At 36.1% G+C, this 23,401-nt stretch overlaps 1 protein-coding gene across 6 annotated transcripts in view; it reads left to right on the forward strand.

The window, feature by feature from the left end:
* Positions 1 to 23,401, forward strand: part of Ssbp2 (single stranded DNA binding protein 2) — a 333,116-nt gene that overhangs the window by 116,489 nt on the left and 193,226 nt on the right. For all 6 annotated transcript variants that reach the window (XM_027927778.2, XM_027927775.2, XM_027927777.2 and 3 more), the window contains one exon: positions 7,877 to 7,961. In XM_027927778.2, coding sequence (XP_027783579.1) covers positions 7,877 to 7,961 — 85 coding nt within the window. The remainder of the gene's footprint in view (positions 1 to 7,876; positions 7,962 to 23,401) is intronic.

The following is a 23,401-nucleotide window of genomic DNA, read 5'->3' on the forward strand; positions in this document are numbered from 1 at the left end:
AATTCACAATTAAATTATGTACATTCAAATTATGTACATTCTGAACTCCTCCTCTTTGATTTCTTCTGTTGTGCTGGCCATGGATTCTAATGATGTAGTATCTTGTTTGGGGCACTTTCTTTCCTTGTTTTTTTCATGTTGTTTGTGTGTCTTCTCTTCTGGTACTGTGGATTTGAAGTGTTATAGTTTTTACCCTATTGGCTTATAGTGTCTCTGAAGGGTTTAAATTCCTCCCATTTAAGTTGGAGAAAGAATATTAACAGATCCCAATACAAACAATATGCAACCTTAAACCAAATAGCTGCTATTAAGACATTTATGGTTTTGTCACAATATGCAGAAATGGTGAGTTCAATTATTATCTACAATACAAAAAGTAGGTTTGCAAAAGGATTTACAGTTTCTGATGGTGGACAAAGAACCCGGGGTAAGGTGTAGGGTGAGATGTTGAGCATTTAGGAGGTGAGGATATAGAGTTATTTGATCTCAGAAAGCATGAAAGAGGAATCTAAAGAAGTTGGTTGGTAGCAGGAGAAGAGAGAGAAAGTGATTTTGGAAGTAGGAAGACAATAGTGTAAAAAAACAAAAATATTTTGAAAACTATAAAATGTAAATATAGGAGATGAAAGAATGTACAACACAACTATAATAGACTATTCCGACATTTAAGTCCTCAGTAGCCTAATTCATGAAATGTATTTGGTTTCACAATTGTTGCAAATGTGAGGGCAGGAGAAGAAAGAGGAAAAAAAAAATCTTGAAGGAAGATATCAGGATTATTTTTGCTGGAGATCAGTATCTTTCCTGTTTCCCTTCTTGTTCAATAGGTGGGGTTGCTGTTGTTTGTTGGTATCTCCACTCTCAGGATGGTGAAGGTTATTACGGGGGAGGGTTGATCTTGTGGGTGGAGCTCCTGGATGTGGGGTATAGCATTTTTGGTCCCTGATGGGAGACTGCACCCCAAGGATCTCCTTTGGGGCTCACTCATGTGATGTGATTATATCTCCTGCAAACCTCACAATTCCTGATCTCTAATTTAGTCTCTGAACTGTATCTCACCCTCTCCCTTTCTACTTCCCAATCACTAACATTTCTCTCCTGAGGTCTTGAGGGCTGAGTTCTGGGGGCTGTGCACCTGTTGTGGAGAGCTGTTTTGTATTGGGCATTTCAGAACCAGGTTTTGCAAGCTACAAACCAGCCATGTAGCTGCAAGCACTGTGCCTGGTTAGTGGCTGCCGGGGAGAGGGGAAATTTGGGGACTGAAGATACCTTGAAATTGCTTCTAAGTCCCAACTGGTGTTCCAAGCTGGGCGTTGCCCCAATTAAAGATGGCAACGAAGGTGTCCCAGATGGACGTAGCTGTTTTCACCAATTGGGTGTCGGGTTGGGTGGGGCCAGGCAGTGGTGATGGGTGACATGTTCAGAGATGCAGCTCTGTGGCATCCGTGTTATGACTGGCGGCTGTCTCCAAACCCTGTGCTGTGTTCTCCGGTATAGGCTACCACATGTAAGGGACTATGTCAGTGGTTGCAGTGTCCCTAGATGGAGGTGACTGGGTGAGCCGCATTTTGGCAGATGGGGGTCCCTATGGGAGTGGCAGCTGGAGTTCCTGCACGTGGGCAATGGCTGGGTGTCCTGCCTGGGAGCAGCAGCCAGGATTCCTGCGTGGGTGGGTGACCAGGAGTTTGATGTGGATGCTGATGCTAGTGGTCCTACTCATGCACCAGGAGGTCCTGCGTGGGTGAATGGCCAGGAGTTCTGCCAGATAATGTTTCTTACTCACAGAGATGAATTCAGTTGCCCACTATTATTAATAGGACTTTTGTAGCATTTCCTTTCGGAGTATCAGGAGAGGCAGGTTCCAGGCAGTATATAAAAAGGGACTAAGAAAAGTTTTCTCTCCTGAGTTCTGTCTATATTATGGCATCTATAGATCACTGGCAGTTGCATATAAGGTAGGCTAGTGGTTGCCAAAGGATACTCAGGAAATGGGTTAAAAATCGGAGGGTCAAATTTAGGATAACAGTGCTTACTGTCTCATCTGGGACAAATTCTTTTGATAGCTAATGCTATTCAGATTTCTAGAGTTGTATAAACCTATCTATAATCAGAATAAAGATCATTGAAATGTGGACACTTAATACCATACTCACATTTGAAGCAAAATAATGTAATTATTAAAAAGTTCAAGCCAGGATCTGTGGCATAGGTCTGTATTCTCAACTACACTCAGGAGGCTGAGTGAGAGGATTAAATTTTGAGACAACTTAGTGAGACCCTATCTCAAAATAAAAAAAGGGATAGTGATGTGCCAGAGTACTAGCAGTGCACATCTATAATCCTAGCTACTCCCAGCAACTCGGGAGCTGAGGCAGGAATGATCACAAGTTCAAGGCCAGCATCAGTAATTTAGCAAGATCCTGTCTTAAAATTTAAAAAAGGGTTGGGGATGAAGCTTAATAATAGAGCACGTGCCTAGCATATGTGAGACTTGGGTTCAAGACTCAGAACAAGGAGAAAAAAATTCAAGTCCAGTTGTGTCACTAACTCTGTGGCTTTAGGCAAATTATTTAACTTTTTTTAGTCTCAGTTCACTCATATATAAAATGGGGATAATAATAGGAAGATCAAATGCTAAATATATGGTGCTTAATATGTGATGCTTGAATTTTGTACATACTCAATACATGTTAACTATTTTTGGTCATACTTTAAAATATGAATTTATTAATTCAGGAGGATTGCAAACATTTTGTGATAGTGGAAAAAGATTTTATGCTTTTATTTGAAGAAGTATTAAGGATAGGCTGGGGTTGTAACGGCTTAGTAGTAGAGCTAAGGTTTTCCACAAACCCTTTTGCTTTGTGTGTTCCCCTGAGATTGAATATCTAGCTAAGTCACCTTTATTGCCATCTTTGGGAATTGAAGGGAGACGTGTGAGGCCCTGGGTTCAATCCTCAGCACCACATAAAAATAAATAAGTAAAATAAAAGCATTATGTCCAACTACAACTAAAAAATAAATATAAAAAAAAGAAGTATTAAGGAATCCTAAGGGATAATAATGTGCATGTATTTGAAAGTTTTAAAGGTGAAGAGCATATAAATATTTTAAGTATAACCACCTATGAATGGATGTTTTTCTTCAAGAGAGACTGTGTTAGTCAGTTTTCTATTACTGTAACAAATTTTGAGACAATCAACTTAAAAAGAGAAAAGACTTATTTTAGCTCACAGGTTTGGAGGTTTTAGTCCCATTTGCTTTGGGACTACAGTAGCTCATCATGGTAAAAGCTCATGGTAGAGTAACCCATTCAATGTCTGGGACAAAAAGGAAGGAGAAAAAGGAAGAGAAGTACTGGGGTCCCTCTGTTCCTTTCAAGGACACACAACCACTGGCGAGAAACCTTCTGCTAAGGTCCACCTGTTAAACTTATTACCACCTCTAAAAAAGTACCACGCTGGAGATTAAGCCTTATGGGCCTTTGGGAGTCCAAAGTATAGCAGGAATTTTGAGTAACTAAGATTCACTGATCTATTTTAAGGCCAGAGAGAAATGACTTGTTTAGCCATTAAGACTTGAATTTGACAATACATAGCTTGTTCCACAGGAAAATTATTTTCCACAGGGTTCTTATTTTTTAACTTTTTATTTTCAAGAAGTCCTGGATTTGGTTAGCTGCATAAAACATACATAATTATATTAGATTCTTATTTTCTAAAACACATCTTGCATGTTTATTCACCATTGTAGATATCTCTTAGAGCCATTTTGCTTTGTGTGTTCCCTTGAGATATGAATAGCTAGCTCAGTCACCTTTATTGCCACCTTTGGGAATTGAAGGGAAAGCAGTATTTGAGTGAGAATAATCAATTTGGGAACGCTATGTTTGATGTTGACTTATGCCCGGATGATTTTAATAATACTTGTAGAAGACCAAAGATTTTAGTACTTTGTAAATTTTGCTTCTCTGTATTTAGCCTCTGTTGTTTTCACTAGTAAAATTCAGATTTTTCACTTGTTTTCACTTAAGAAAAAAGATGCTGCATAAATCTAAAGCATTATGTGTGATTATGAATTTACTACATTTCAAAGATAATATATTCCTTCCAAGCTTAATAGGTGTAGGGATTAGAGGAATTGAGAAGCCCCCTTTTCTCAGAATCTGTGGTTGAAGAAAACAGTCTGTGTTTATGTAGGTCCTGAAGTTTTTACTCTGGCCCTCTTAGGAATCAAGTAACAAATTGAGTTGGTTTTCAGAGCAGTTCACTAATATTCACCAATGAAATCTCCCCAATGGACAAATCAAGTTTTACTATGAACCTCCTGAAAAGCTCAGTTCTTCCTCTTGAGAAAGTCTGTATTTTCACGTGGTAATCATCATATTGTCATAATATGAGCTATAAGCATTTGCTCATATCTGTGAAATTTTAATAGCTTAATGAGGTATAACTTCCTCATTTAGGTGTTTTAGGCAATAAGCAATTTTTAGCTTATCTCATCACTGGTTTTGGATTCACAGTCATACATGTGCCATTGATTATATGTCTATTTTTTTCTGGGATAGTATATGCCATAACATTATATAGACCAGGCATTTAATGTAAATTTGATATAATATTAGAAGAAAAAGTAGTTTATATTTTATTTTTATTCACAAAGTATTCATAAGTTTTAACCTGCTTAAAATTACAAATTGAGACTGTAAAAGGTAAGTGATTTTCTATTCTCCCACAAAGCCAAGCACGGATCACTTTTGGAATGTGGACTAAAATAATGTACTTTGGTCTTTTGTTGTTATTGATAATGTGATATAGCTAATTGTTTTCAAATATTAAGATGATATTTGTTTTAGTTAGCTTTTTTGCTGCTGTACCTAAAGGATCCAACCAGCACAATTGTAGAGGAGGAAAAGTTTGAGAGCTCATGGTTTCAAAGGTTGACAGAGGGCTCCCATTCCTCTGGGCTCAAGGTGAGGAAGGATATCATGGCTGGAGAGTGTGGCAGAGGAAAGCAGCTCACATCATGGTGGTCAGGAAGTAGAGAGAAAAACTCCACTGGACAGGTACAAATATATACCCAAAGCCATGCCACAATTCCCACCTCCTCCAGCCACTAACCTACCACTCAGTTAATCCCTATTAGAGGATTATATCATTGATTGGGTTAAGACTCTTCTTACAACCCATTCATTTCTCCTTAGAACCTTCTTGCATTGTTTCACACGTGAGCTTTTGAGGGACACCTTACATTGAAACCATAACAATATTGTAGCAGTTATGGTGCATAGTACTGAGGCCAAACATGATTGAACTTTCTAGGAAAGACAAAATTTTGAAATATCTTTCCCATCTGTAACTCTTAGGTATAAGAACATACAATGCTTATGAAATACATAAAGCATATGTACAAACATGAATATCCTAGCACTAAAAATAAATCTGTCCATATTTAATTTTTATTAATTTTATTCTTTAAGTTTCATAACATATATCTCAAGATTATTATAGATTCAATTATGAAACTATCCTAATGAGTAGAGTTTTTTTTTTTTTTTTTTAAATTGAAGATTTGCCTTATTTGTATGAATATTCTTTAATCTCCTCTCGTCATATAACTTTCTGGTGACCTCTGTATCAATGTTTGAATTGATGGAATAGATATTGTGAATTCACAGAAGAGAATGGACATACATGTCTTAGGCACTACAGATGAGACCTAGAACAGGGCTTGCCATGAGTAAATTTTTGAAAGGATAATTTCTTTACTTTTATTAAAGAAGATTATATATAAATAATATGGAGTTCTCAGAAATAACATAAATTTATTATTTATATTTTAGTAACTTGTTCTAAACTTGAGCTTGTGAACTTTTGACCTTCCATACTAAACTTATAGGACAAACTTAACAATAAAAGTAGAACAATGTTAATATTCTAAGATGAATATTTCATTATACAGGTGTAAATAATTGTTTCTCATATTTAATAACTTTTGACATACTCTATAAAAATTATTTCCCCTTAAGATCATTGTGTAAGACAATATTTTAATAATATTTTAATATATTTAAGTAATATATTCAAATAATTTCAAGGAGAATTCTTATGATATTTGCTAGAAAATTAGTGACAGAGAAGGGATATTAAACTGTTCCATAATATTAAATATAATATCCTATTATTAATCTAAGTACAATTTAAAGACCACATTAAAAATTTGACTTTAAGGGCTTTGAAGGTTCTTAGAACCTGAAAACAAGTAATTGCAATATACTATAATTTGTAACACACTGATCCAAGTAGAAGACTTTTAGGTGTACCCTTGAATATCTTTGAGTGTAAACTCTTTTTCCCAGTGGGGCTGTTGGAGGCCAACTACAACTTTAACTTTCACTCTCCTAAAAAAATTGAAATTTACTTAAATTATTTTCTCTTTAATATCTTCCTTATATGTCTTGCTTTTTGTAGAAATCTAATAAGAAAAGAATATGGATTTTCTTTTCATTTAATAGGAAAGGAAATAATAAAGACATTAAAGGAAATTATGGCAGTACTCAAGTCTTTCATTTTTTCATCTCTGAGGGTAATCTTATTTTACTGAATTAGTTGTGAACTTACTTTGAGTTATAGTCTCTACTGAATATTTTGCCCTTAGTTGAGGAGAGATCCAAACCAAATGAGTCTTCAGAGGTCAAAAGAAATTACAGATTCAATTTACCAAATTTTATTGAACTGTCATTACCTGAGCCCTTGTCACAGTCACCTGCCTTAAAATACATGATTTTAAATTTTTTTGAAAGCTAATTATAGCATTGATGATATTATTAATGATATGCTTGTTATATGTCAGGCACTGTGATTGTGTTGTATAAATTAATCTTCTCAAAAAACCCACTTTATAGGGGAGGAAATTGTGTTTCTGATCAGTTTAAACCACTTGCTTAAGGGCTCTGTTAGTTGGTCATTTGCAGAACTGGCTTCTTTCTCAGATATGTCCTACTTCAATATATTTACTCTTGAGTAGTTGGTTTAGCCTACTTTTCATTTCTATAGAATTGGAATAAAAATAATTTTATTGATTATTATAATTGCCTTTATTTATTACCAATACTTCAAAATATTTGCTTTCCTGATTTTTTAATTCCTTGCTCATGCTCATTGTTAATTTGATAGATGGAAAGATGACCAAAGCCTTATGTTTTGTAAGAAACAGAACCTTTTGAAATGAGAAAAAAGAAAAGAAGTTAGAATGGATCATTTTATTTTCAAAATTACTAACCTATTTTGTTATTTTCAGGGAAAAGAAGACAATATTTTAAGAAAATATATTTGTTTGATCAATGTAATTTAATGGTCAGAGTGTTGACCTTTGAGTTGGAGAAGAATATTATATTGAAAAAAATTAATGAACCACCTTATTTCTTAGTTATTAAATTAGGATAGTACTTACTGTTTCCATGTCCTATTTCATGGGAAAATTGGAAAAAGTATTATAACTACCTCAATCAAGTGTAAATGCATAGAGTAAATAGCCAATTTTAAGAATGAAAGTTATTGAATTATTATTATTTATTTATTTGTTTTTTTATAAGGCACTGAGATTAATCCTTAGGACCACTGGGGATGAGATGGGAGGCTGATTTAAAATGATTTTATCCTTCTAGAAAAATCTTATTTAGCATTTCTGAAGTACAGCTAGGTGTCACCTGATTATTAGATGATATGCCTTTCCTGAATTTAAATCTTATAAAGCAATACTGCCCTTAATAAGAAAAATTTTATATGAAGAATAATATGTCTTATACTATTGGAATTTTGATTTCTCATTTTGGTGTTACAGGATTTTCTTAATGTTACCATAATTACTTTTTTAGTGTATTTTGGGATCTCTACTGTGCAGCTCCAGAGAGACGGGAAACATGTGAACACTCAAGTGAAGCAAAAGCCTTCCATGATTATGTAAGTGAACATACGCTTTACAAAGTTATACTATCAATTTTCTTTTTAACCCAAATGCTTTGGGTCATCTATTATTTTGTCTTGGCACTTAAGAAATGGTTGGTTTTCTTTTCTTTTTTCTTTTTCATCTTGAAACTTAGGCTCATAATTTTAAAATGAAATACAAAGGTATATTTGAGATATTGTTGAAGCTTAGGATAAAGAGTAGGCCTAACTCCTAACTGTTAAAGGTATTTCTTATTGTTAAGCATGTCTGATTTGTGAAATATCAGATTTACAAAAATAAGATAGTAATTCTTTAGTTTCCAAAGATATTTATGGCAAGATTTCTGTAAATGGTTACTTCTCAATTTTTAAATAGACACACACAAATACATACACACAAATATTCCATTCTCCCTTTGAAAATTTTGGCTATAAATCTTAAGACTGTTCCTGCCACTGAATTCAATTCACCGAATAAAATTTGTTATGGATTAAAGGAAATGTCAAACAAGAAAGCAGAAGATTCTAGACAAAAATAAATATATGATTTAAAAAAAATTCTTGAGGAAGGTCAGTGGATTATCTTTGGTTTGAGCGTTTTTAAGGAAAGTGACAATAAGATAATAATTTTAGAAAGCTGATTTTATCAGGAAGTAGAATGATGGAAAAAGAAAGGAAATACAAGAAGGAGAATTTTTCTTTAGGGAAAAATTGCATGTATGAATGAGGAAAAGGTGTTTTAAAGGGGCTGGAAAAACAGTTGTAGAATAGATGGTAAAAGAAGGACAGATTGAATTGGGGATGGTGGAAATTCAGTTCCCTTTTTTAGAAGTAGAATTGGGGCAGGAACCTGGGGAAATATCTGACAGCAAACACCTAAAACTTAACTAGAGGGATACTTGTCTAGTTGGTCGAAGGAAGCATCATTCTGTGCAAAAGTCCTTAAAAATCACATCCAGGGTTCAAGAGGAAAAAAGTCTTTGTTCTTATGCAGGAACTAATTCAGTCTTAGACCTAAGAGTTGAATTGGCTAGAAGAATTATAACCCTTCAAAATAGCAGGAGGGTGAGTATGCAGATTTTTAAGAGACATGAAATCTTGGGCACCTGGCAGGACTGTGTAGTTCTTTAAATCTGTACTAACTTGATTGCTTATGATTACCTCATCTGATGTTGATTGTACTCATAAGCTTGACATGTACTAAATAGTAGCTCTTGGACATAAGGTGTATGTAGGGGATTCTACTGCACATAAAAAAAAGGAGGTAATATATAAGTCAGGGCCCAGGCAGGACACAGTATTTCTCTGTACAATCTTACTTTGCTACTTGTAAAAGAGGCATAATATTTGACAATGTATAGTTTACTAAATTAATTATGTAAGTATTTTTTCAAAATTCTTTTGTGTAGAAAGATATACCCTGCTGTTCACTATAAATATCTTATGGGGGCTATTGAACTAATTAAGTAGCTATTTCTAGAAATATTAGATAAATTACCATATTGTCATTACACTTTCATCTTCATCATTATCATCTCGCCATTCATAAGTCACTTTCAAAAATTCAAAGACTATTCATACTTATTAGGTTTAGAAATACACTTAAATATTTCAAAGTTTTTGAAAATGAGCGTTGGCCAAAGGTAGGTGTGAAATTGAGTGGAATTTAGAGTAAGAACAACTTTTTACCATGTTATTTGGTCCTAAAAGTAGTTTATAAAAAATTTAGTATTGGGTTTAATAACAGTATGAATATTAACACATTTTATCAAGTGTTTAATTTTATATTAAATTTTTAGTATTAAGAGATTCAATTTATTCATAGATAGAATTTTCATTAAATCTTTAAGCCATCTTAGTAGTATTGATACATGCCCAACTTTTTCAAAATCAGGAATTGATAAAAGATAAAGTTTGACTTATATAATTTTATATTAAAATTGTATTTTTAGAAATACATTTACTTTCTATCGCTTATTTTCATGAAGATTTCCTGAATTATTAATACTAAATGATTTCTGAAAATGATCAACATAATTTGTAAATATACTGGTTTAAATGCGTAAATATAGAAGCTTTAAAATCCTGGTTATTATGAGATCTAAAGTGGACCGTGGATATTTCTTGGATATTCAATTTCTTTGAATTTATATCTACAAGTGGGAATGCTGGATCAAATGGTAAATCAGTTTTTAGTTTTTTCAAGAATAAGCAATAAGGGAGAAGGAAGATGGCGGCGAGGGGAGTGCATTGCCCCCGTGTGCTGCTTCACTGTGTGGGAGTATGACAAGTCAGGACGGCTAAAGGATATCTTGTTAGGAATTTCCAGCAATAGTGGGGTGCTCCGGAACCTGGAGGAAGGATTTCCATCGCACGAGGATCGGCTACGGGGACTCAAACGCGAGAGGTTTGTCGCACGGAGGGTAACACTGCTTATTCAGCAAAACGCCCCGCGGCTAGAGTCTGCAGCGCGCGCTGGGATAGAGACGCAGGGTTACAGTGCTGCAGTTTCTGCCAGCCGCGCAAGCACCGTACTCAGGGCTGAATTCTGGGTTCGAGACGGGGGAAGGAAGCGGTCCATCTCGGTTCTCCACACCGGTCAGACCACAGAGGAGGCCAGCAGCCACCATGTTGGTAAACTGACGTCACCTTCCCTGTTTTCGACTGACCGCAGCTCATTCAGCCATAGATCAGGTAATTTCAGGCTGCAATTCGCCTGCAGCTTGCAGACAGATTGCTAGGGTTCAGCGCCTGGGTGCTTCTTAGAACCTGATCCTATCGGAGCGAACACCGAGCGCGGGGCGGCCGAGTTCCGGCTCCCGGAATCGCCCCGGAACCGCCCTGGCCCAGGGCTGCGGAGCCTGCGGAGGCTGCTTCTTGGACCCTGCGCCTATCAGAGCATACAACAAGCACTAAGCAGCCGAATTCCGGCTCCCGGAACTGAGCCCGCGGGGACTGCTTCTTGGAGCTTACACTTATAGGAGCTTACACAGAGCATGGAGTGGCCGAGTTCCGGCTCCCGGAACTTCCCTGGCCCGGGGCTAGGAGCCCGCGGAAACTGCTTCTCTGTCCGGGTCCTGCTGAGGGCCGGTCAGGACTCACCCGTTGCATTGGTTGCCCGACAAGGGGAACGAAATGCTGCCATTCGCATAGGATACCAACATGGCAGAGATCTGATGTCAGCAGAAAGCGGCGGAGGAGAGAACTTCATCAATACCAGCGGTGACATAAGCAGTTGGTCTCCTGGTAGGGGGGGTGAGGCACAGTCACCCGAGTCTCCTCAATTTGTCGTCGAGCCAGAGGGGAGGAGCCGGGCCGCTGCCAGCGCCCGGAGCAGGCCCAGCGGCTCGCCAGCGTGGTGACCGCGTGACCCCAATTGGAGAGGGGGTGGAGCGGAGCCGCCACCCGCACCTGCAAGGTGGGCAGACCCGTGACCCAGTGGTACATGGGCGTGGTAGAAGGGGCAGGGCAGAGCCGCCGTTTGCGCTTGCAAGGTAAACAGACCTGTGACAGCCTGGCAGGTCAGGCCCAGTGGCCTGCCAGTGTGGTACACACGTCACCCCAACTGGAGTAGGGGCAGAGCAGAGCCTTCTCCCACGCCCGGATTAGGCCCTGCTGGTGTGGTGGTCACGTGACCCCAATTGGAGTGGGGGCGGAGCGGAACCGCCACCCGTGCCCGCAGGGTGAGCAGACCAGTGATCAACCTGCAGATCAGGCCCAGGGGTCCGCAGGCGTGGTAGGAGGGGCAGGGCAGATCCACCGCCCGCGCCTCCAAGGTAGGCAGACCTACAGCAGACCGGCGGATCAGGCCCAGGAGCCTGCCGGCGTGGTACAAACACCACCCTAATTGGAGTAGGGGCAGAGCAGAGTCGCCGCCCGTGCCAGGAACAGGCCCAGCGTCCTGCAGGCGGGGTAGTCACGACACCCCAATTGGAGTAGGGGCAGAGCAGAGCCTCCACCCGTGCCCGAAAGGTGGGCAGATCTGCGACCGACCAGCGGGACAGGCCCAGTGGCCTGCCGGTACGACAGACATGTCACCCCATTTGGAGTAGGGGCAGAGTAGAGCCGCCTCCCGCACCTGCAGGGTAGGCAAACCTGCAACCGACCGGCGGATCAGGCCCGGTGGCCTGCCGGCGTGGTACACTCGTCACCCCAATTGGAGTAGGGGCAGAACAGAGCCGCCGCCAGCTCCCAGAACAGGCCCAGTGACCTGCCGGCGTGGTAGCCACGACACCCCATTTGGAATAAGGAGAGAGCAGAGCCGCTGCCCGCACCTGCAGGAAAGATACGCAAGCAGTATGAAAAGACAAGGAAAGAAAGGACCACAAGCAATGCAGGTCAACGCAACTTTAGAAGAGGTAACAGCTGCAGCAGATGGAATGTCAGATAAAGAATTCAGGATATACATGCTTCAGATGATCTGGAGTATCAAGGAAGACATTAGACAGCAAAATCAGACAATGAAAGATCACTTCAACAACAAATTACGCAAACAAATCCAGGAAGCAAAGGATCAACTATACAGGGAGATAGAGGTTATAAAAAACAAACAAACAGAAATCCTAGAAATGCAGGAAGCAATAAACCAACTTAAAAACTCAATGGCGAATACTACCAGCAGAGTAGAACACTTAGAAGATAGAACATCAGACAATGAAGACAAAGTATTTCAACTGGAAAAGAACATAGACAGCTCAGCAAGACTGTTAAGAAACCATGAGCAGAACATCCAAGAAATATGGGATAACATTAAGAGACCAAACTTAAGAGTCATTGGGATACAGGAAGGTACAGAGCTCCAAACCAAAGGAATGAGCAGTCTATTCAATGAAATAATAGGAGAAAACTTCCCAGACTTGAAGAATGAGACAGAATCCCAAATCCTAGAAGCCTACAGGACGCCGAATGTGCAAAATCATAAGAGATCCACACCTAGACACATTATAATGAAGATGCCCAACATACAGAATAAGGAGAGAATTTTAAAAGCTACAAGAGAAAGGAAGCAGATTACATTTAGGGGTAAGCCAATCAGGATAACAGCTGATCTTTCAATACAGACTCTGAAAGCTAGAAGATCCTGGAATAACATATTTCAAACACTGAAAGAAAATGGGTTCCAACCAAGAATTGTGTATCCAGCGAAATTAAGCTTCAGGATGGAGGAAGAAATTAAAACCTTCCACGATAAACAAAAGTTTAAAGAATTTGCAGCTAGAAAACCATCTCTTCAAAACATCCTCGCCAAAGCATTACAGGAAGAGGAAATGGAAAATAACAATGAAAACCAACAGTGGGAGGTAGGACAGTAAAGGGGGGGGAAATAATCAAAGAGGAAAACAAACCATGTTTAGTAACAGAAATAAACAAATATGGCTGGAAGAACAATCCATATCTCAATAATAACCCTAAATGTTAATGGCTTAAACTCACCAATTAAGAGACACAGGCTAGTAGAATGGATCACAAAACAAGACCCAACAATATGCTGCCTACAGGAGAGGCATTTGATAGGAAAAGACATACATAGGCTGAAGGTGAAAGGTTGGGAAAAATCATATCACTCATATGGACTTCGGAAACAAGCAGGAGTGTCCATACTCATATCAAATAAAATAGATTTCAAGCCAAAGTTAATCAAAAGAGATAAAGAGGGACACTACATACTGCTTAAGGGAACCATACACCAACAAGACATAACAATCATAAATATTTATGCCCCAAACAATGGTGCAGCTATGTTCGTCAAACAAACTCTTCTCAAGTTCAAGAGTCTAATAGACCACCATACCATAATCATGGGAGACTTCAACACACCTCTCTCGCCACTGGACAGATCTTCCAAACAAAAGTTGAATAAGGAAACTATAGAACTCAATAACACTATTAATAACCTCGACCTAATTGACATATATAGAGTATACCACCCAACATCAAGCAGTTACACTTTTTTCTCAGCAGCACATGGATTCTTCTCAAAAATAGATCATATATTATGTCACAGGGCAACTCTTAGACAATATAAAGGAGTAGAGATAATACCATGCATCTTATCTGATCATAATGGAATGAAACTGAAAATCAACGATAAAAGAAGGAAGGAAAAAGCATACATCACTTGGAGAATGAACAATAGGTTACTGAATGATCAATGGGTTATAGAAGACATCAAGGAGGAAATTAAAAAATTCTTAGAGATTAATGAAAACACAGACACAACATATCGGAATCTATGGGACACATTGAAAGCAGTTCTAAGAGGAAAATTCATTGCTTGGAATTCATTCCTTAAAAAAAGAAAAAACCAACAAATAAATGATCTCATACTTCATCTCAAAATCCTAGAAAAAGAAGAGCAAAACAACAGCAAAAGAAGTAGAAGGCAAGAAATAATTAAAATCAGAGCTGAAATTAATGAAATTGAAACAAAAGAAACAATTGAAAAAATTGACAAAACTAAAAGTTGGTTCTTTGAAAAAATAAACAAAATCGACAGACCCTTAGCCATGCTAGCGAAGAGAAGAAGAGAGAGAACTCAAATTACTAGCATACGGGATGAAAAAGGCAATATCACATCAGACACTTCAGAAATACAGAAGACAATCAAAAACTATTTTGAATCCTTATACTCCAACAAATTAGAAGATAGTGAAGGCATAGATAAATTTCTTAAGTCATATGATCTGCCCAGATTGAGTCAGGAGGAAATAGAAAACCTAAACAGACCAATATCAATTGAGGAAATAGGAGAAACCATAAAAAGACTACCAACTAAGAAAAGCCCAGGTCCGGATGGGTATACAGCAGAATTTTACAAAACCTTTAAAGAAGAACTAATACCAATACCTTTCAAGCTACTTCAGGAAATAGAAAAGGAGGGAGAACTTCCAAATTCATTCTATGAGGCCAACATCACCCTGATACCTAAACCAGACAAAGACACTTCAAAGAAAGAAAACTACAGACCAATATCTCTAATGAACCTAGATGCAAAAATCCTCAATAAAATTCTGGTGAATCGGATACAAAAACATATCAAAAAAATTGTACACCATTATCAAGTAGGATTCATCCCTGGGATGCAAGGCTGGTTCAATATACGGAAATCAATAAATGTTATTCACCACATCAATAGACTTAAAAATAAGAACCATATGATCATCTCGATAGATGCGGAAAAAGCATTCGACAAAGTACAGCATCCCTTTATGTTCAAAACTCTAGAAAAACTAGGGATAACAGGAACATACCTCAATATTGTAAAAGCAATCTATGCTAAGCCTCAGTCTAGCATCATTCTGAATGGAGAAAAACTGAAGGCATTCCCTCTAAAATCTGGAACAAGACAGGGATGCCCTCTCTCTCCACTTCTGTTCAACATAGTTCTCGAAACATTGGCCAGAGCAATTAGACAGACGAAAGAAATTAAAGGCATCAAAATAGGAAAAGAAGAACTTAAATTATCACTATTTGCAGACGATATGATTCTATACCTAGCAGACCCAAAAGGCTCTACAAAGAAACTATTAGAGCTAATAAATGAATTCAGCAAAGTGGCAGGATATAAAATCAACACGCATAAATCAAAGGCATTCCTGTATATCAGCGACAAATCCTCTGAAATGGAAATGAGGACAACCACTCCATTCACAATATCTTCAAAAAAAATAAAATACTTGGGAATCAACCTAACAAAAGAGGTGAAAGACTTATACAATGAAAACTACAGAACCCTAAAGAGAGAAATAGAAGAAGATCTTAGAAGATGGAAAAATATACCCTGTTCATGGATAGGCAGAACTAACGTCATCAAAATGGCGATATTACCAAAAGTTCTCTATAGGTTTAATGCAATGCCAATCAAAATCCCAATGGCATTTCTTGTAGAAATAGAGAAAGCAATCATGAAATTCATATGGAAAATTAAAAGACCCAGAATAGCAAAAACAATGCTAAGCAGGAAGTGTGAATCAGGCGGTATAGCGATACCAGACTTCAAACTATACTACAGAGCAATAGTAACAAAAACAGCATGGTACTGGTACCAAAACAGGCGGGTGGACCAATGGTACAGAATAGAGGACACAGAAACCAATCCACAAAACTACAACTTTCTTATATTTGATAAAGGGGCTAAAAGCATGCAATGGAGGAAGGATAGCATCTTCAACAAATGGTGCTGGGAAAACTGGAAATCCATATGCAACAAAATGAAACTGAATCCCTTTCTCTCGCCATGCACAAAAGTTAATTCAAAATGGATCAAGGAGCTTGATATCAAATCAGAGACACGCCGTCTGATAGAAGAAAAAGTTGGCTACGATCTACAGTTGGTGGGGTCGGGCTCCAAATTCCTCAATAGGACACCCATAGCACAAAAGTTAATAACTAGAATCAACAAATGGGACTTAATCAAACTAAAAAGTTTTTTCTCAGCAAAAGAAACAATAAGAGAGGTAAATAGGGAGCCTACACCCTGGGAACAAATCTTTACTCCTCACACTTCAGATAGAGCCCTAATATCCAGAGTATACAAAGAACTCAAAAAATTAGACAATAAGAGAACAAACAACCCAATCAACAAATGGGCCAAGGACCTGAACAGACACTTCTCAGAGGAGGACATACAGTCAATCAACAAGTACATGAAAAAATGCTCACCATCTCTAGCTGTCAGAGAAATGCAAATCAAAACCACCCTAAGATACCATCTCACTCCAGTAAGATTGGCAGCCATTAGGAAGTCAAACAACAACAAGTGCTGGCGAGGATGTGGGGAAAAGGGTACACTTGTACATTGCTGGTGGGACTGCAGATTGGTGCAGCCAATTTGGAAAGCAGTATGGAGATTTCTTGGAAAGCTGGGAATGGAGCCACCATTTGACCCAGCTATTCCCCTTCTTGGTCTATTCCCTAAAGACCTAAAAAGAGCATGCTACAGGGACACTGCTTCATCGATGTTCATAGCAGCACAGTTCACAATAGCAAGACTGTGGAACCAACCTAGATGCCCTTCAATAGACGAATGGATAAAAAAAATGTGGCATTTATACACAATGGAGTATTACTCTGCATTAAAAAATGACAAAATCATAGAATTTACAGGGAAATGGATGGCATTAGAGCAGATTATGCTAAGTGAAGCTAGCCAATCCCTAAAAAACAAATGCCAAATGTCTTCTTTGATATAAGGAGAGTAACTAAGAACAGAGTAGGGACGAAGAGCAGGAGAAGAAGATTAACATTTAACAGGGATGAGAGGTGGGAGGGAAAGGGAGAGAGAAGGGAAATTGCATGGTAATGGAAGGAGACCCTCAGGGTTATACAGTGGAGGAGGTAGAGAGAGAGGAGGGGAGGGGAGGGGAGAGGTGGGGAGGGGGGAGGGTGGAGGATGGGAAAGGCAGTGGAGCACAACAGACACTAGTATGGCAATTTGTAAATCAATGGATGTGTAACTGATGTGATTCTGCAATCTGTGTATGGGGTGAAGGTGGGAGTTCATAACCCACTTGAATCAAAGTGTGGAATATGATATGTCAAGAAATTTGTAATGTTTTGAACAACCCACAATAAAAAATTAAAAAAAAAAAAAGAATAAGCCATAAGATTTTTGTAAAATTCTAGAATGTTATATTTCTGTGCTACATACAGTTCATTATGGAATGATTCCTAGATGGGTAACTAATATGTTTAGCTATTGAACTTTAAGGTAGTTCTCAAGAAAGTATTCTTAAAAAATATTTCCTTTAATAGCTGTGTTCTTCAGAAGAGAAAAATACTTATTGCCTGTGTAAATCCTGATATGTTTCATAAGAATTTCCTGAAAATTAGTCTTTTTATTTTACTTCTTACCTGTATAACTAATTATATAATGACAGATTGCTTTTTCTTAAAGAAATAATGGAGATATACTAAGGTAAATAATCAATAATCCTTTCCATTAAAAATAGGCTAAAATGTTGAAGTTACTATCTTTGGATATTTGGATTCAACTTTATATATATATATATATATATATATATATATATATATATATATATATATATATAAAATTTCTAAATCCTTAATATTTTATATCTAGAAAAGTTACCTTAAAGTTCGTTTTCATCTTTTGATGAGTTCTTATTTCTCTTCTGAAATTGGAAAATTAAAAACTTTGAAAAATAAAATTTAAGTTGAAAAATGGTCATATATTTTTCCTACAATTATATTACATACATCGACATTTAGCATTGCTCATAAAAGTAATTTGTGCTTTTTTTGCATATGTATATATTGAGAGACATTTATAAACTAAATAGATAAATTTTCAGCCATCTTTTACTTGTAACCCCTTTTTTGACGTGTTACTGACATACAAAAAGCTATAGATATGTAATATCTATAATTTGATGTGTTTGGCAAGAAGTATACCTATGCAACAATCATCCTCAAAATCAATGCCATAAACTTATCTGTGATCTTCAAAAGATTTCTCCACCTCTAATTTTTGTTTTTCCTTTTGCAGTAAGGGTACTAAACATACAATATACCTTTCAGTGAACTTTTAAGTAGACAATACAATATTGTTAATCTTATGCCCAATGTTGAATATTAGATGTCCAGAATTTATATTAAATGATTTTGAATATTTTTACCAGTACCTCACCATTTCTCCCTCTTCTCAGTTCATGGCAAACCACCATTGTACTTTCTGTTTGTATGGGTTTGATCTTTTTAGATTCTACATAAAACTAAGATTTATCTCCTCTGTGTATTTCTCCTCTGTGACTGGCTTATTTAGTTTAACATGTCCTCTAGTTTCATTTGTTGCAAATGGCAAAATTTGCTTTATTTTCAAGTCTATTATTCTGTTGTGTATATATACTACATTTTCTTTAGGTTGATTCTATATCTTGGTTATTACGAATGATCTAAAGTGGACATTGGATATTTCTTGGATATTCAATTTCTTTGAATTTATACCTACAAGTGGGATTGCTGGATCAAATGGTAAATTGGTTTTTAGTTTTTCAAGAAATCTTCATACTGTTTTTCATAATGGTTGCACCAGTTTACATTTATGACAGTAGTTTACAGGAATCCTTTTTCTGCACATCCTCACTGAAACTTGTCTTTCATTCTATAATTTTTAATATTTTTTTGTAATTATTATTCCAGAAATATATTTGGCTTTGAATGTTTTAATATTTTAATTTATTGGTTCTTTTTAGTTTTATATGACAGCAGAATCTATTTTGATATGCTTATAGAAGCATGGAAAATATATTATTCTAGTTAGGATCCCATTCTTATGGATGTACATGATGGTGGGATTCGTAGTGTTGTTTTCATATATGTACATGGGAAAATATGTCAGATTCATTCCACTGTTTTTCCTTTACCTGTCCCTGTTCCCTCCCTTCCATTTCCTATTGTCTCATCTACTGACTTCTATTCTTCCCCTTATCCCTACCCCTTATTGTGGATTAGCTTTCACATATTAGAAAACATTTGACCTTTGGTTTTTGGGGACTGGCTTATTTCACTTAGTATGATAGGTCTTCAGATCCATCCATTGCTGCCAAATGTCATAAAGACGTTCTTCTTTATGGCTGAGTAATACTCCATTTGTGTGTGTGTGTGTGTGTGTGTGTGTGTGTTTGTGTGTTTATATGTATCACATTCTTTATTCATTCATCTGTTTATTGGCATCTGATCGAGGTTCCATGACTTGCTGTTGCAAATTGAGCTGCTATAAATATTGATGTGGATGTATCACTGTAGTATGTTGATTTTAAATCTTTTGGATATATACTGAGGAGTGGGATAATGAGATCAAATGGTGGTTCCATTCCAAACTTTCTGAGTAATCTCCAAACTGTTTTCCAGAGTGGTTGCACCAATTTACAGTCCCACCAGCAAGATATACTCCCCCCCCCCACATTCTCGCCAACATTTATTGCTGCTTGTATTCTTGATAATTATTATTCTGACTGGAGTGAGATGGAATCTCAATGTGGTTTTTATTTGCATTTCCCTAATTGTTAGAGATGTTGAACATTTTTTCATGTATTTGTATTTCTTCTTTACTGAACATTGCCTGTTAGAGTATGGATTTTTGTTATTTTATCATTTGCCAAATGATTACACATGCAGTATTAATATATTTTTCCTCAAAAAATCATCCTGTGCACAATTATTATGAGAAAAAGAGAAAACTTTTAAGATGAGTGAAACCTTGGTCTTGCATTTATATTTTAAAATAAAAGAAGTTAAATACTTAGTATCAATACGTGTTGCTAATATAAAATAAGATGCACTTAGAAGTAAACAGTTAATAGTGTATAGGAGGGCTGGGTATGTGGCTCAAGTGGTAGCGCGCTCGCCTGGCATGCGTGCACCCGGGTTTGATCCTCAGCACCACATACAAAAAACAAAAACAAAGATGTTGTGTCCGCCGAAAACTAAAAAATAAATATTAAAAAAACTTCTCTCTCTCTCTCTCTCTCTCTCTCTCTCTCTCTCTCTCTCTTTTAAAAAATAGTGTATAGGAATGCACTTTTGAATGGAAAAGTTATAAAATTCACAAGGAAAGGATTACAAATTAGGCTAATTGTTACTTTTGGTGGTTAGGAAGAAAATATGAATGGAGTGGCCTCATAGAAAGGGCTTCTGAAATGGGTGACAAAATTCTGGTTTACTTGACCATGGTGGTAGTTACAAGTGTGTTTGCTTTATATATTTTATAATGTGGTAAGTTGTACTTTGCATAGCTTTCTATATTTTTATTTTAAACATATTTAAAGTAATTAACTTTATAAAAATAACATGCACAGTAGTTTTTAATGTGTTTCCAGATATTGTTGTGATTCATCTTTGAGAAATAGTCGCAGAAAAGTCTAGGAACGATTTGTAAACAAATCTGGTGTTTCCTTTCTGCTGTGGCATATTATAAAGTATATCTGCCTGTTGGTTTCTAGAGGTGAATGGAGAATAAGATAGGACATACTGGAAGAAAATTTAATAATTCAAAGTTCATTTTACAAAAAAAGAGACTTTACTGTAGGGCAATTATATTGTCACATGGCTGGGAAAGAGACTTGGTCCTTTCTTTTTGCTGAGTTAAAACTAGGTTCATCTGAGTTATAAAATTATTATTATATATTATTAAAAACCAAAACAATCATACCAAGTGATTAAAATAATTCCTATTAACTTGTGAAATTTATTGGACTAGATTTTATTTTCTTTAGTGTGTTTTTCTATCTTACTCTGAAGTCATAAGCAATGTTTTTACTTGGGGTTAATGTTTTTCTAATTTTTTTTCTGCTACAGATTAATATGGATTGTATTTTTATTTTTACTTTTTGATTAGGCATACTCTTTTAAAAATGTTTTTATTAGTGCATTATAGTTCTACATAATATTCAGGTTCATTTTGACATAATTATGCATGTGTGGAATATAATTTGCTCCACTTGAACCCCATTACTTCCTCTTTCTCTTCTTTCTTCCCTTCCCCAGCTCTGCTTCCTCTACTCTGCTGGAATTTCTTTCTTTTTTCATTTATTTCCAAAATATTTAAGAAAATTATTAATATATACTACTAAATGTTTAACAAAAAATAAATACAGTGATTATGATTTTAGTTCTCTGGTGTGATCGAAGATTGCTTAATTGTCCTAAAGCAAATATGGAGCAAAAATATATTTACTGCTTTAATGTGATGGTATGAGATCAAATTATTCTAATGAGCTTCTTGAGAGTAGGAAATTATATTTCTTTTTCCCTAAGGTCTGTCAAATCAGAAAACTGGAAATGTTTAAAATTTCTGAAATTTTCAGGTAAACTGATAAACTTGAGTCATAATTGTTGATAACAAGTGGCTGACTTTTGTACTCTGGCCTAAAAAATATAATATCTAGAAAGGATTATTTTAACAGTTATAAATCTTGAGATATATTTTTATAATTAAGTATAAATTATTGTGATACTATATAAATTAAATAATAGAAAATGAATGTTTTTATGAATACCTCACAAAGATTTTTACAGAAAATCAAATATAGGCATACCTTAGAGATATTATGGATCCATTTCCAGAACACCACAATAAAGCAAATTCCTCAATAAAGCAAGTAACACAAGTATGTTGGTTTCCCAGGGCATATAAAACTTACATTTATACTATACTGTAGTCTATTAAATGTGCATTAAATAGCATTATGTGTAAAAATGTATGTGCCTTAATTTAAAAATACTTTATTGCTAAAACATGCTAATGGTCATCTGAGCTGGTGAGAAAATGTTAGCAATAGCCTTGCCCAATGAAGAATTGCAACAAACCTTCAATTTTTAAAAAACACAGTGTCTGTGAGTTACAATAAAAGGAAATACAATAAAGGGAGGAATGTCTGTTTTTTAAGGAAAATGATTATAGAATCTACCCCAGAGAGTTAGGTGCTCCCTTTGCTATAAATCTTGGAATATCTCCTGAATATACCTTCTATGGTCATCCCTAAATATTAGGTTTGTTCTGCATATGTCCTTAATGTATCTGTTTATTAGATTTTTGTAATGGGATATTTTCTGTAATTATTTGTTGGAATAACCTTTGTCTTATGTATCATTTACACCCTCATACCAGCAATATACCTGACATGAGATGTTCAAATATACATTTAGTGTGTATATGTATGTATGTATGAATGATTAAAGAAAATATTATAAACATTCACCATTTTTTAATTTTAATAACTAGATGTGTAGTTGCAGGAAGGTCATTTAATATTACTTTTATTCATTTTGTATTCAGTACTAATTTAGACAAGAGAGCACTTTATAAAGTATAATATATTAATAAAAGCAAATAAAGAGGCTTTATATCTTGAGCATCATGGTACTGGGGAATATAACAAAAAATAAGATGGATATAGCCCCTGTCCTCATGGTTTATTATGTAGCAAAAGGTGTCTTTTCTCAAGAAGTTTAAAATAACATAGTAAAATCCATATAAAAATACAATATAGTCTTATATTATTTGATTAGTCAATTTATACATATGTAAGAATATGGAGAGAGATCAAAGTACATATTCCTTTTGATATATGTTTATATTTTGGCATATAGTAGGCATTTAGTATGTACACCGATAAATGAATAGTGTCACTTTAAGTCCTAATGGTCCTGAATAGTCCATGTATATTAGAACTCTTAATCAATTTGAAACAAAGTTATCTGAAATCCAGTAAGATGGCAGAAATTCTATAGGCATACACTTATGTTTATTAATCGGTGTATGGGTTATTATTCACCTGAATAAATAGGATCAGTATGACCTTCATTTCAAGCCTCTCATTTTCTGCCATTGTTTTTACTCTTGTTTTAATTTACTATAGGATCCAGTTTAATTTCTTTTTCCTTACACAAACTTTATAAACCATCTTATATTCTTTCTAGCATGAGGTAAGTTA

Source organism: Marmota flaviventris, chromosome 5 (genome assembly GCF_047511675.1).
Source record: "Marmota flaviventris isolate mMarFla1 chromosome 5, mMarFla1.hap1, whole genome shotgun sequence".
Lineage (NCBI taxonomy): Eukaryota > Metazoa > Chordata > Mammalia > Rodentia > Sciuridae > Marmota > Marmota flaviventris.